We start from the raw sequence: 14,575 nt of genomic DNA on the forward strand, positions 1-14,575 counted from the left end.
TTTTCCTCCGTCAGGCTCTAGTGTACGACCACACAGGAAAGATGCTGGAGATAGAACTGTTTGACGAAGACACCGATAAAGATGACTTCCTGGGACGGTACTGCACTGTACTTTTAATCTGTACAATCAGCTCACAGGAGTATGACCAATACTATACTTGATGTACCCCTCTCTCTCTCTCTCTCTCTCCCTCTCTCAATATGCACATGAACCTTATTTCGATGGGATTAGTTTTACCTAAGCAGTTCCTGTAATTGGAAATATGATCTAATGCTGACTGCCTGAAGTGGAATGTAAAACCTCCAGACTGGTCGTGACCAGGCTTTTCTCTTCGTTGATGAGTATGGCTGAGAACGAGGCTAATATGCGCCAGGGTGCCCCAAGTCAAGAAAAAGTCTATTTGAAGTAGAAACGGTGGATTTACACTTTGCAAATAAAAGCCACACCATGGTTGAACTCTCTATCCATCCACTGCTTGTCAGTGCTGTGGGACCTGTTTGACCAGCCTACTAGTTGATTACTTTGGAGAATTACCTTTGAAAGTGAAGGAAAAAGTGTAATTATACAATAGGTGCTGAACTTTTCAAGTCACCAGAGTTAAAAATAAATCACACCTGTGTGAAGTGAGCGGTGCAACTGTACCGTGTGGGGGTCCCTGGGGGGACCCCGCAACATCCAGACCCCCAGGAACACGCCCAGGGGGCCGGGCCGGTTCCGGCTAGCCGCCCCGTGTCCGAAACGGTCGAGAAAGGATAGAGTTACCGTGTGGGCCTGTGGGGGTCCCCGGGGGACCCCGCAACATCAGCAGATTACAGCAGATTTGTCAGATTCCATTCCAATTGGCTATGACTGCATTCCAAAGTTTGCGGGCCCTGGGTAGGCAACCCGGCTTGAGCGCACTTTTCTAATTTTTCCATAACATTTCCAAACCATTTCTATCTGACACCTCTTGAATTAGCAGGTGATTATTTGCTTCGACCTGCTTTCAAAAACATACAGTATTGATTTTGTGTTTGTGACTTGATTGCAGTCTGGTGATTGACATGGCTGAGCTGCAGAAGGAACAGAAGGTTGAAGAGGTATTCTGCAGACTTTATTTTGTTTCTCAGTCATTTGCATTTTAGATGGGGTTTCTTTTAAATTATATTGTCTATAATGGGATGCAGATGGGGATAATTTACCATGAAGAACAATTCCCTCACTATCCCTTAGTTTTTAACGATAGGATTGCATTGTTTTATTGCTTGTTTTTGTATTGTATCATTATTTTGATTTTGATTGTGTGTCTACATTATATCAGCCTATCAGTATATTTGTCTGCCTGCCTGTCTCTGCTCATATCTCACTTTATCTAATAATGAATCTGTCACATATTAACTTATGGGCTGGGTGAGTTCTTTTGAAAGGCTGTATGAGTTATGGTTAACCATTGTTGTTTTCTTTGCCCAGTGGTTTGTGATGGATGAAGTTGCAACAGGAAAGCTACATCTCAAACTGGAGTGGCTGTCTCTGCTGTCCACTCCAGAGAGATTAGACCAGGTAAGACTGTCAGTTTTAGTTCCCTTGGCGTTCAGTGGTGACAGAATCCAGTAAACAAAAAACACCAGCGCTCACAGAAAGTCCTTACAGGCACTCTTAAATTACGCTGAACATTTCAGGCCATAGCCTTCCTCAGCGTGATCAATTATTATCATACTGAGAACGGCTTCGGACAAAACGCCCGCTATGCTGCTACTATACATGGTCAAATTAATTGAGCGTGTGTGTGGTTTAGACAAACCTTTCATCAATTAAAATCCATTCCAACATTTTTCAAAAGTATTTCATAAATTAAATCAGAAAATGTATAATCTCCATACATTTTTAATAAACATTTAAGAAGTAGTGAAAATAGCAGATCTACAAGCACACAATGCATCGTACACTCAGAGTTATGGGGGTCCTTGAGTTTGAGAACCACTCAGCCTACACCTTTTTGGTCAATGTTTCTTTTTGCAAAAAGAAACACAAAACAGGCACTGTATTAATCTTTTTAATGACCAAAATAATGACCAAAATAAATAAATAAACTCTACTACTCCACACTAAATGGAACGGAGCCTTAATGAATTACTATTACGGTAACACCTGCGAAGGAAGTAGGGAAGCTGCCTGGAAGTAGGAGGAGTCATTCTGTGTGCATAGAGCCCATTGAGCGGTGAAGTTGCAGTAACGTCCAGCTGCTGTCTCTCCACAGACAATGACCAGCATCAAGGCAGAGAGGGGTCACGCCAACGATGGTCTGTCCTCAGCTCTGCTGGTCGTGTTTCTGGACTCTGCTCGCAACCTGCCGGTAAGTCAGACCGATAGAAACTCCTCCTGAGATGCACTGGTAGTAGTAATGTCCAGGGAGATGACGGGATTGATTTCATGGTGATGAATACGTTTTCTATACATTTAGAGCAAGTCGATGGGAAATTAAAACTGGAAAATTCCCTTTCATTGTTATGAAGTCATGTATTGCATATTATGTAATACACTAAACATCTTTTTTTTTGTATATATATTTTATTTTATTTGTATTTATTTCTTGGCTACTCATTGTTATGCCTTACACACAGAACCCAGCCAAATATAAATTGCAAATATGTCTTGTTCTTGTTTGTTATAAAGAACATATCAGGTGTAACTGGATTTTTTTCCTTTTTTTTTTACACATTTGTGGCTGTCAGCTGCTACACTACATTGTATTTAACCACTTAAAAACCCTTTACTGTATCTGTGTAGCTAGGTCTGCTACTTTTTTCTCTCAACACTAAATCTCTTGTAGATATGCTATTCTCGCTGAATGTTCACCCCAGAATAGGGGCGCTAGGGTTTAAGGGCTTAATACGTACCTGTACTTGTGATTGTTACAGTATCTGCACACTACATTAGGTTTAATACAGTGTTCTGGCTGTAAGCTGCGTAGTTTTATTTGAATGGGTATTTCACTTTAAACACTACTGGAATCATTCTAATGTCAACTCTGCTCTTGTGTGATACTCCAGACAGTTTTTAAGTTGCTTGATCCTATATTTAAGTACGTATTTGATATTCATCTGATCAGGAATCCCGCACACTGTCTTCACTTACAGAATTTTATATAAGCAGCAGCAACGTTTTGGTCGGTCAGACTTTATTCAGGCTATTTAAATAAGATTCTGTAAGTGAAGACAGTGTGCTGGATTCCAGTTTTTTTCTACTCTTCCAGTTAATTTATCCGACGCACCTGTCCCTCGTACAGTAGGTGTGCATAAGGACTTTTTCCTTCTATGTTCACTTGATCAGACACAGCCCTCCTATATAGGCCTATTCAAGCCTTTATTATGTATTTATTTTAAACTAGAAATTTTTATTTCAAAATGGAAAAGAAAACATTGTATTTGATATTGTTGCAGGTGTAACACCGTGGCTCCACCGGGCGCGTCAGCGTCGCGTCTCCGTCACCGTCAGGGAATGTTCCCTTTTTAATCAATGAAGGGTGGCTCCACTGCCCACGTTGCGTTGCGTGACTGCATTAAAATTGCCCCGGTTCGTTTTTTGACGCACGCGACGGAGACGCAACGTGTCCGGTGGAGCCCCGGCGTTACGGCCGGGCTCCACCGGGCGCGTCAGCGTCGCGTCTCCGTCACCGTCAGGGAATGTTCCCTTTTTAATCAATGAAGGGTGGCTCCACTGCCCGCGTTGACGGAGACGCGACGCGTGCATTAAAATTGAACCGGTGCGTTTTTTGACGCGACGCAGACGCAACGCAACGCGTCTGGTGGAGCCCTGGCGTTAGACTGTTGTGTGCTAGCGGAGACGCAACGTGTCCGGTGGAGCCCCGGCGTTAGACTGTTGTGTGCTAGCCTACAATCTCCTTGGTCTCTTTGCTATCTTTATACTTTACTTTCTTCCTTACTTTGCTGCTTTATCCATCTCATCGTAAACATGCAGGAAATGTTGGGACTAAAGGCCATATCCTTTGAATGTTAAAAGTGTTTGAAGCATAAACATTCAGCTCCTATTCAGACACCCTTGCCATGCTCCCATTCACACACCCATTATAGGATAAGCTTTAGTTTCCCTTAATATATGAGTTAATTAACTTAAGTTAAACAAATAATAATATTAATGGTATGTTCAATGACTAACTGTCATTGAAATACGCCAGTTTTAAACTACCAGGCTTTCTCATGTTAATATGTATTTCATGATTCCATAGCAGATTGATGATTCCATAGCAGAAGCCTGACTTGCCTCTTTTCAGCCTCTTTTTCTTCTTCTTTGCTTCTCCTCTCCGCTTCCGCTTCCTCTTCCTCCTCCTCCTCCTCTTCCTCCTGTGAAGAGTGTGTTCGAGGGGAACTTGGGCTCTGGTTTCCTCAAAGAGAGGCGTGCGGCTGGGCTGGTGTTCTGTGAGAACACTGCTTCTCTCTATAGGAGCCTCTTTGTGAGTCCACTGGCTGTTTGTCTGCTTGCAGGTTTTTAATTAATGTGTGTGTTTCAAATAGGCCGTCTAATTTATGCCATTTTTGTCGAGCGATATTTGACGAAAGGGTCATGTGACAAAGAATGAATTGGCCTTAATGTCACAGTGTGAGGTTGTTGTTTTTTATTATCGTGTGTGTGCGTGTGCATGAAGACTTTAACCTTGTGCACATGCTTGAATTACTACCATGTCATTAATTGTGCAAATTGTTTGAACTTTAATCAAATTGCCTATATTGTACAGTATCTCAGCAATTACAACAAAGTTAACAAAGTGAGAAGTAGGACCAAATGTGCAGGGCTTCTAGTTAGAAGACTCTAGTTAAAGCAAACCACCACTGTATTACTGCCACTGATCAAAGCTGCATCAGATCAGTTCTTGTCTCATTTGAAAGTTCTTTTAGTTTTTGCCTGTCATCTTACAGGACACTCTAGCAACAGCCGTTCAATGAACCTCAGCCATCGTCACTGTCTGTTGGAAACCTGTCCAAAAACAAAACATTTGAAAAATAATAATAATAATTCATAATAATAACCTGTGTTCCAATTGATCCAATGTAGTTATTAGTCACAAGCTCCTGTTTTCTCTCCCACTTTTCATTGGTTCGATATTTATTATGCCCACATCACAGACACACTTAACCACTTTCACTTTAAAAAAGAATGCAGATGTACAAGCTCATTGGCATGATCTCGCTACGAGCTTGTAGAACAGCTATTCTTGCTACTTGTGTGCGACATTGTAGTAAGATGAACTACTGTAGCAACGTCCGATATCTATTTTCTTTAAAGAAAGGAAAGGAAGGAAAATAAATGAATATGGGAGCACATTAGATTGTATTTTGATGGTATTATGGAGTCCGGGGAGGATGAATTATTAGTGGATTGCCATCCCTCCATCCTACTTGTTTTCCCCCTCATGGATGGGTGTACCCCTCGGATCTCCATGGCTACGCCCCTTTACACTCTCAATAAATATTGTGTAGTGTGCATGACAACACATGTTTGTGTGACTTTTCAACAACCTAGGTTAATAACATATTCACAAAAAGACAGTTAAGTATGTTATAACCTATATATCAGTAATGTAACACGAACAGTTTCAATTAATACCACTGCCAAGTTCCAACACATAATGATGTGCTTGGTTGTTAACTGATTCATAGTAACATGTGTCAAATGCCACACAATTTTGAGTATAATTGTACCACCAGGGGGCAGCAAACGTATGATCCAATCTCCATGGCTAATATGGGGATTCTGAGGACATAGGCTTAACTATTAAGTCCTATATACTTAGTTGTGTGATTATTTTATTGCTGATCTATATGCTCGGAAACATATAGCATCAAGGATGCCAGAGTTTAATTTGGTTGACCTAATGACAAAATAGTTTTGATTACCTTCACTATGTGACAAGAATATTGCAAGCAGTTTTACCTCTTATGTGTGCAAATCATTTAAAGGACCACTTGACCACTTTTCAATCTATCTTCATATAATTGGTCCTCATTAATGTTCATGATAAAATGCCACCATTTTTCCTACTCAGTCTGTGTCTCATGGGAGAGCTGTGGGCACTTCAGAAACCCATCCACCAGTGACATCAACAGGGAATCCAAGCTAATAGAAACTGCAGGCTTTCTATTCCTGAAAAGTTGCAATGCGATAATGGAAGCCATCATTCTCGCGATAATAAAAATCTAAATATTTGTTTCAAATCTTGTTTTAAACAAGAATCTGCGTAACGATGATGTCACTGGTGGACGGGTTTCTGAACTGCCCCCAGCCCTCCTATGAGACACATACCGAGTAGAAAAAAATTGTGGTACTATTTTATTTTTATTTACATTAGTGAGGACCAATTATATGAAGATGCGTTGAAAAGTGGTGAAGTGGTCCTTTAATATGATGCTAAACCAACGTGTCTTGTACTGTCCATTAAACATTATGCACTCACTGCGTGTTGTTGTCACACAAGAGTAATGGTGATCAAAGGGGTTAGGAAACCAAAATTTATTCATTTTACATGTAGCCCTCCATCCCTGAGAAATCACTGATCTGTCATGCATTAGACTAATGGAACAGAAGCCTTTCATTAGATCAGTGATGACCTCAGGGATGTAAGGCATAGATCAGATCATTTGAAGGCACCCATTTTGAATAATTGCATCTGAAGTGTATTTTACTCCAGTCTATCAGTACATTTTGAAAGCCGTTTAACCACTTGAACCCGAGCATCCATATTCTGGGGAGAACATTAGCCAAAAATAGGCGATCTACAAGCTCAGCGCGTCGCAACGTGATGTGTTGTGAGCTTGTAAATCGGCGGTTTTAGGCAAAGGGATTTGGTGTAAATAAGAAAACACGTCCCAAGGGTCCAGTTAACTAAGTCTAGAGGGTTTAAGTGGTTAAAAACAATACAAATTGTCCATATTTGTTGCCATGGTTTCAAAGTGCTTAAAGCAGACTGAATTGTACAGAGGTGGATTCAGCACTAATAAAACATTTGTATTGTCAGCTAATCATTTCATGAATATCATGTCCGTTCTTCCCCCTCTGCTCTGCAATACGGTCCATTCGTATTGGTTCTAACCAATGACTTTGTGTTGTGATCTTGGCTCCATGTTTAAATGTTTAAATGCATTAACCATGTGATCATCCATGTTGTCTTACCGTCTGTCTCACCTTATGTTTGGTGGTGGTGGTGGTGGTGGTGGTGGTGGTGGTGGTGGTGTGTCAATCATCAATAACCTTCTTCCTTGTCCTTCATCTTGCATGTCCCGTCTCCACTCCCTAATAACCCGAGTGGTGCGTTTGTGTCTGTGTGCGTGCTTGTGTGTGTGTTGCTTCTCTTCCTACCGTGTCACTGGGGAAATCAAAGCGCAATCCGTTAGAGTTCAACTCTGAGGGGCTGAAGAAGGCCTCAGTCAGTAAAGCCATCAAGGTAACATGACATCAACAGAGCACACTTAACCTTTAAGATACAGACAGATACAGATAGACAGACAGAAAGATAGACAGGGAGAGAGAATGCTCACATGCATAACTACAGGCACAGCCATACCCGATTCATTCTGTATGCACGCGTGTTGCCGTTTATGCATGTGTACATTGTACAGTACCTAGATATAAACCACACACATCTACATGCATGTACAGTTGGAGGCCATCGATATTGTCCTTTTCTTTTTGCTGAGGTTTGCGTGATCTGCGCAAAAGGACAGTTAACCCATTTTGGGGCGGGAACCCCATATGGTGTTTTAAACATTGTTATAATTTAGCTATTGAAAAATAGCAGATCTACAAGCTCATAGCGCGCCACCGAGTGGCGCGCTACGAGCTTGTAGGTCTGCTATTTTTGAGAAATCGTGAAAATATTTATTTCAGAAAACTGGAGGATTTAGAAGGATTTTGTAAAATTTTGAGGTCAGGCCTAAATGGGTCAAATGATAAGGGACAGTATCGGTGGCACCCAACTGTATACAGTACATGCATGCACTCCAATCACGTACACATACTGACAATGTGTACGCATTAGTTGCACACATGTGCACACATACCCAGTGCAGATTGAGATAATTCCAGATTGTAGGCTTCAGCTATCTTCAAGGAGAGACCAAATGCAATGATTAGATTATCATTGTCAGATTTAGATCATTCAGACTAGGGTTATGTATTTGGACTCGTATTCTAGTTTCAGGAAATTGTCCCCACAGAGGCCATGCTGCATTCAAAATGTCTTGCCAGTTGACTCCAGTTACTGACCACTGTTGTGAAATATCATTAATCAACTCACAAACTAAATCATTTAACAAGCTCTTGTAAATAATGTTGTTTTCTAGTAAGCTAATCATCCACTAAGCCAATCAGTCCGTTGAATACTTAACTTTTCTTCAAATCTGAAATGATTTCTGGTGTCTGGTGTTTAGAGCTCTAGTTTTCCCCTTCAATGACTTTTCTCTGTAATTATATGTTTTTCTTATAAATGACATTTTACCATTTAGTACTCAAATGTGAGATGTCGTTGTAGGTATATTGCATATATTATATATACGTTTTTATTATAGCATAGAAGATAACGTTAGAGTTTTCAATGGCCTACCAGTAGGTAAGATATTGTAGGTAAATACAATACTAAGTGTCATTATTATCAAGCAGTAAGTCTCTTTTTATCAAAGAGACGTACTGTATATAGCTTCTATGACGGTTTTCAATTACAACATCAGGTTTAGAAAGGTGTTGCCCTCTACGTGCCTGTATTGATCCCACAGGGGGAAGTTATAGTGACTAAGTCTCATCGCTCATTTGTTTTATTTTGCTATTGCTTTTCTGTAGTCTGGTAAAAAAGTGAGCAGCGACCCCAGTCCATTTGTCCAGTTCACGGTTGGACACAAATCCTTTGAGAGCAAGGTAAGACCAACATCAAACCAAACCAGTCGTTCTACAAAACACATTAAGGCTGCTAACCAAAAGCTGGTACATATACACAGTATATACATCTTGTACGTCAGATACCGCACAATATTAGGGGTGTGCTGAAATATCGATATGGCGATATATATCGATACGTCCTCCCGCGATAAATAATCGATATTGATTATTAACATAATTATCGATATCGAATTTTCTTTTTTCTTTTTTCTTTTTTTTTTTTTAGAAATTTGAAATGTTGTTCATAATGAAGTGATGAACAACATGTTTAGAAAAGGAGGAAATGACAGCTAAAATAAAGCAAATCCCACTCAGATTCCACAGCAACCAGAAGTACTGAATTACTGGATGGTGATTTGTCCAAAGTCTCCAAACAGCTTTGTGGGAATACAAAATGCTGCATTTTTTCAGTTCCAAGTATTTTGTAGTTGCAGATATCGTGATATATCGTTGATGAAATTTCATACAATATATCGATATATCGCAAATATCGTGATATTATCGTTATCGAGGGCCTAATATCGCGATATATATCGTATCGTGAGGAACCCATATCGTCCCACCCCTACACTATCATATGAATAACAGTGCTGACTAACTAGCACTAACCTGCTACTACGCTGTCTTTTTCTTTTCATCCATCAGACCAGATACAAGACCAATGAACCGGTTTGGGAAGAAGCTTTCACCTTCCTTATCCACAACCCTAAAAGCCAGGAGCTGGAGGTCGAGGTGTGACACCCATCTGATTTTATTATCTTTTTATCTGCTCTGAAGTCTGATTTTAACCCATTTTGGGCAGGATCCCCTTTTGGTGTTAGCATTATGTTATGCTTTAGCTATTGAAAAATAGCAGATCTACAAGCTCATAGCGCGCCACCGAGTGGCGCGCTACGAGCTTGTAGGTCTGCTATTTTTGAAAAATCGAAGTACCACTGACATAGAAACATAGCTTTTTCAGCAAACTGTCAGGATGTAGAAGACATTTATAGAATCTGATCTCAGGTCAAAATGGGTTAATACCATCATACAGTGGAGTCGTCACACCAAAGATGGCGAATCACAATGCGTTGTATGCTTGTGGATCTGCTATTTTCGCCATGCACTCTATCCTATGATGGAGTATAAACTAAGCACCGATGCGGTGTTGTGAATGAGAGTGTGAATGATCAGTCTGCTGTCTGGAGTTATGAATGAGTGTGTGAATGATCAGTCTGCTGTCTGGAGTTATGAATGAGTGTGTGAATGATCAGTCTGCTGTCTGGAGTTATGAATGAGTGTGTGAATGATCACTAGTCTGCTGTCTGGAGTTATGAATGAGTGTGTGAATGATCAGTCTGCTGTCTGGTCAAAATCTAAATGGCATGATCAGGTGGAAATTGTATATCTTGATCTTTGCATCGTGGACAGCGGTGCAAACTTTCTAGTTAGATTAATTGCACATGACAGTAATTAAACATTTACCCATTTAGGACTGAGGCCGATTCTAAAAACGCCTTCTAAAAACTGACCTAAGTTTTCTAAAAAATAAAAATAACAAATAACAAATATATATATTAAAAGTATGTGGCTATTTACTGTACATAGCAACAAGAACCCCTAAATGGGCTCCTGTCCAGAATGGGTTAAGCACCATCCATCTAAACACACTATTGTCTGTTTGTCCGCTGAATGAACCATAAGAGCAAAATGGCCATTGTGTGATTGTGTCAGATGCCAATGGGAAACGTCACTTAGGGGGTGCTCATGGGACTGTGGCATAAGAGCAAATGGGTCATTTTCTGACCCGCTTTTAGTCTCTTTCTCTATTTCTCTCCCCTTTCTTTTGTTGAGTTGAGTGGAATATGCTCGGTTGTGAACTTTGTTGAGGAGAATGACCGAGTGTTTTGTAACGTCTCTCAGGTGAAGGATGAAAAGCACGAGTGCTCTCTGGGGAAGCTGACTGTGCCTCTGACTCGTCTGCTGGAGGCAGAGGCCATGACTCTCACTCAGCGCTTCCCTCTCAAGAACTCTGGACCCGGCTGTACTCTCAAGATGAAGATGGCGCTTAAGGTGAAATGCACTGAAGTTGACAACCTGTGCTTGTTTTATTTGAACCATTCGATACTGTAGATGTAGTTTTTTGAAAAACTTGATTAAAGCATGGTATAAACTCACAACTGATAGTAAATTACCGTATTGGCCTGAATATAAGACTCCTTTTTTTTTCTCCAATGGAAATATCCTAAAAAAAATGGGGTCGTATTCTAATGGGGGACTAGATTATTTGACATTCAATGTTATTTTTCCACAAATGAGTCTTGAAAAATGGGGGTCGTCTTATAATCATCATTATAGTCATCTTATATTCGGGACAATAGGGGTAATAATAAATGTAGCTTTCTGCTCTTTCTGAACTGGGGTGACCGTTGCTCACTGTCCGACAAGAGAAGGCTGAGGCCATTCTTTACATGGGAAACAGGACAATGCTGAAAAATGGCATGAGAGCTCAGCAAACAATGTACAGGTTTGACGAATACCGAGTTAAAACGGTAAATAAAGGTTTGAACAATGACCTTAACCCTCCACCTTGGTCTGCCTTCTCGCAGGTGTTGTGTGTTCAGGACAAGGACACGTCCTCGGCAGCAGACGCCGCCCCCTCATCTGTGCAGGTTCGCAAGACGAGCTCGGCCAGCTCCAATTCCACCCCCGCGCCCCGTCCCTCTGTCCCCTCCGAGCCCCCCCATCCCCCGCCTCTCTCCTCCCATCCGCCCCGCTCCTCGTCGGCCTCCGCCCAGGACCTCCTCAACAACCACCACCCTCCAGGAGCAGGGGAGTCTCAGGAGGTCTCCAGCTCCCTCGGAGGCCTGAGCGACGGGCCGAGTGCCGGAGGAGGAGGAGGGGGGAGTGGAGGTTTGGGTGAAGCAGGGAGGAGCATGTCCAACCTGGCTATCTCGGGCTCCCAGCAGTACCTGTCCGGAGGAGGAGGTATGATGGGTAAGGAGCCCACGCCCAGCATCGCCTCAGACATATCCAACCCCTACGCCACACAGGAGCTCCAGCAGAGGCTACGGCAGCTGCAGAAGTAAGGAGGGCGTGGCCCTAAGCAGAACAAACACATATGCATGGTATAATGTACAATGAGCTGGACATAATGTGAGGGACAATGAATGCACTGGGAGCAAGTCAGCGATTAGAAAATAACCACACAATAGGGGGTCCTCCTCTGATCTACATCCGGCTCTTTACATACTGAAGTGGGGTTACAGTGCATTTTCCCCACTAATGGCATGGCTAAATTGCCAAAGTAATTCAGAATCAACTTTATTGTCACATCACAGTTATACCAGAGGCGTATCTACAATAAGGCGAGGCCAAATCCATTTTCTGCCTGGCCAAAATCCATAAGATGAGAAAAAAAGAGAGGACAAAAACAAGACCTGAGAGCTATTAGTGGACAGCTGATTGGCCGTTGCGGTAGAGCGCGACCCTCAATCACCCATTGGAACGTAAATGCGTGCCTTTCAGCCTTTGTATCCTTCTCGTCTGGCAGGTGTATCTCTTTGAAAACCTTTAGGGCTACGATTATGCGCGGGGAGACGACAATTAACACATCTTGCCTGCCCAAAATGTAATTCCTGGAAACACCACTGAGTTATACAATTAAATAAAAAGTTGGTGAAATTACAGTTTTTGTGCATAGTTCCCATCATGTCATTTTTTTCAAGAGAAACAAGAAAGGGAAGAAGAGAGGGGTGGGGGTGTAAGGAGATCAAGGCAGGAAATAATAAGTTTATATAATTAATAAATAATGCACGTGGTTTGGGGTTTAGGTACACGTTTATTCAGGAAAACAACCATGGTCATCTCTGGAAGAAAGAAATGTACCCTGCTCTTTGTATTGTATCTGGATGTTTTAGTCAGTCCAATTAAAGGTATATTCAGTGATTTCACTTAATTCAAATATCATTTCTTTTTTTGTTTTGTTGTGATAATCCTCTCTACTATAGACTGTACTGACCATATAGGGAGTTCATCCCTGTCCCCTGTTCACCCCTGGGGTCAAAAAAAACCTTAGGTTTCGTTTTTGGCTAGGTGACACAGCCTTCATCCAATCAGGATAGAGCGGGGCCTTCCGCCAATCATGATCGAGCGGGGGCGGGCCTTGGTGTGCGTGCTGTTGGCCTGTTGCTCGTTCCCCCCCCCCCACTGTAGTGCGTGCATGTGCTCTTGTTACCGGGGCGGACCGGGGTTTTTCCAAATCACTGAATGCTCCTTTAAATTCTGTCTCTCTCTCTCTCCCAGTGGTTCAGGACCCAGTTACTTCCCTCTGGGAGAGGTCCAACTGACGGTGAGACACAGCCCCCAGAGGAACAAGCTGATAGTAGTGGTGCACGCCTGCAGGTACGACGCAACAGGAAGAGCTCTTTTCACTTTAGGGGAAAATGTCATTTACTTAAACTTAGTTAAACTTAGTTAAAAGAAAAAATACTAAACAGAAGGTTTGGTGTAAACAGGGCAAGTTAGACAGTTTTTATCCTGAATGATAATCATGTAGTTGTATAACTAGGCAGGTTTACACGTTTTTATGGCTAGACATTTTCCAGTGCCCTTTAGAATGAGTTTTATGTCGGATGTTCACATGCCCTCACAATAGAATAACTGTATACAGGAATATGATAGGTAACTTATATTTTATAATATTATATTCTACTCTATTCTCTATTACAGTTGTCATGTAATCTTACTATACCCGTTACAAATAATCCACTTTGCACAGTAGAGGCTATACCATTTTAATCAAAATGATGTCCTTTCACCTTCCCATCCACAGGAACCTCATAGCATTCACAGACCATGGCTCAGACCCTTACGTGCGCGTCTATCTCCTGCCTGACAAACGGCGGTCTGGAAGGAGAAAAACTCACACTCACAAGAAGACACTTAACCCTGTTTACGACCAGATGTGAGTTAATTGTAAACTGCTTTGGTTTACACATGTGAGTCAATGTAGCGTTTGATAAATGCCCTCAGGTTGACTTTTATCATGTAACGCTCTTGTCCCCCTGCATCTTATTTCATTTGTTGGTCTGTCATGAGGGTCGTTAATAACCAGAATAACCAGTGCGTTAGTGTGCATGTAAAGGCACTCCGTTTGTTTGTCTGCAATCTGGGAACCCATCAGCCAACAAAGGGAAAACAGTGCCCTTTGCTGTTTGTTTCCATTTGAATTTGCCTCCCGGGGCGGCGCCCAATAGAATGTGGATAACAGCATGTTGGCCCATTTGGTACCTGCCCTTCAGCCCTCCTCTTCCGGTGGGGCGCCTATGTTTTCATTCCCACTAACTACAATGTATACACATTCTGAATGCCCCTGCCGACAGATTCAGTAGCACAGCTCGGAAATTTGTTTTTGAGAGATTAGTTTGTCTGTTGTCCACCGTCTATTGATCATTCATTCTCTCTCCATCAGATTTGAGTTCAGTGTATCAATAGTGGAGCTCCACAGGAGAACTCTGGATGTGGCGGTGAAAAATGGAGGAGGTCTGCTTTCCAAACACAAAGGACTTCTGGGAAAGGTACAGACCTGACCTCTGACCTCTGACCTTTTCATCTCCCTTCTCCAGCTTATTTTTTATTATCGTTTTTATTATCTTTTCAGCGTCATTATCTT

At 41.8% G+C, this 14,575-nt stretch overlaps 1 protein-coding gene across 3 annotated transcripts in view; it reads left to right on the forward strand.

Moving 5' to 3' along the window:
- LOC306943926 (extended synaptotagmin-2-B-like) overlaps window positions 1-14,575 on the forward strand; it is a gene marked incomplete at its 3' end in the record, with an annotated part of 74,120 nt that overhangs the window by 55,343 nt on the left and 4,202 nt on the right. For 2 of the 3 annotated variants that reach the window (XM_079530465.1, XM_079530466.1), the window contains exons 11-21: window positions 15-97; window positions 1,031-1,079; window positions 1,450-1,539; window positions 2,237-2,332; window positions 8,827-8,901; window positions 9,568-9,654; window positions 10,825-10,974; window positions 11,511-11,986; window positions 13,207-13,305; window positions 13,736-13,867; window positions 14,375-14,480. In XM_079530465.1, the coding sequence (XP_079386591.1) occupies window positions 15-97; window positions 1,031-1,079; window positions 1,450-1,539; window positions 2,237-2,332; window positions 8,827-8,901; window positions 9,568-9,654; window positions 10,825-10,974; window positions 11,511-11,986; window positions 13,207-13,305; window positions 13,736-13,867; window positions 14,375-14,480 (1,443 nt within the window). Of the gene's footprint in view, window positions 1-14; window positions 98-1,030; window positions 1,080-1,449; window positions 1,540-2,236; window positions 2,333-7,372; window positions 7,436-8,826; window positions 8,902-9,567; window positions 9,655-10,824; window positions 10,975-11,510; window positions 11,987-13,206; window positions 13,306-13,735; window positions 13,868-14,374; window positions 14,481-14,575 lie in introns of all 3 variants that reach the window. The other variant, XM_079530464.1, reaches the window with a different exon arrangement.

This window comes from Electrona antarctica (assembly GCF_951216825.1).
Source record: "Electrona antarctica genome assembly, chromosome: 19".
Classification (NCBI taxonomy): Eukaryota; Metazoa; Chordata; class Actinopteri; order Myctophiformes; family Myctophidae; genus Electrona; species Electrona antarctica.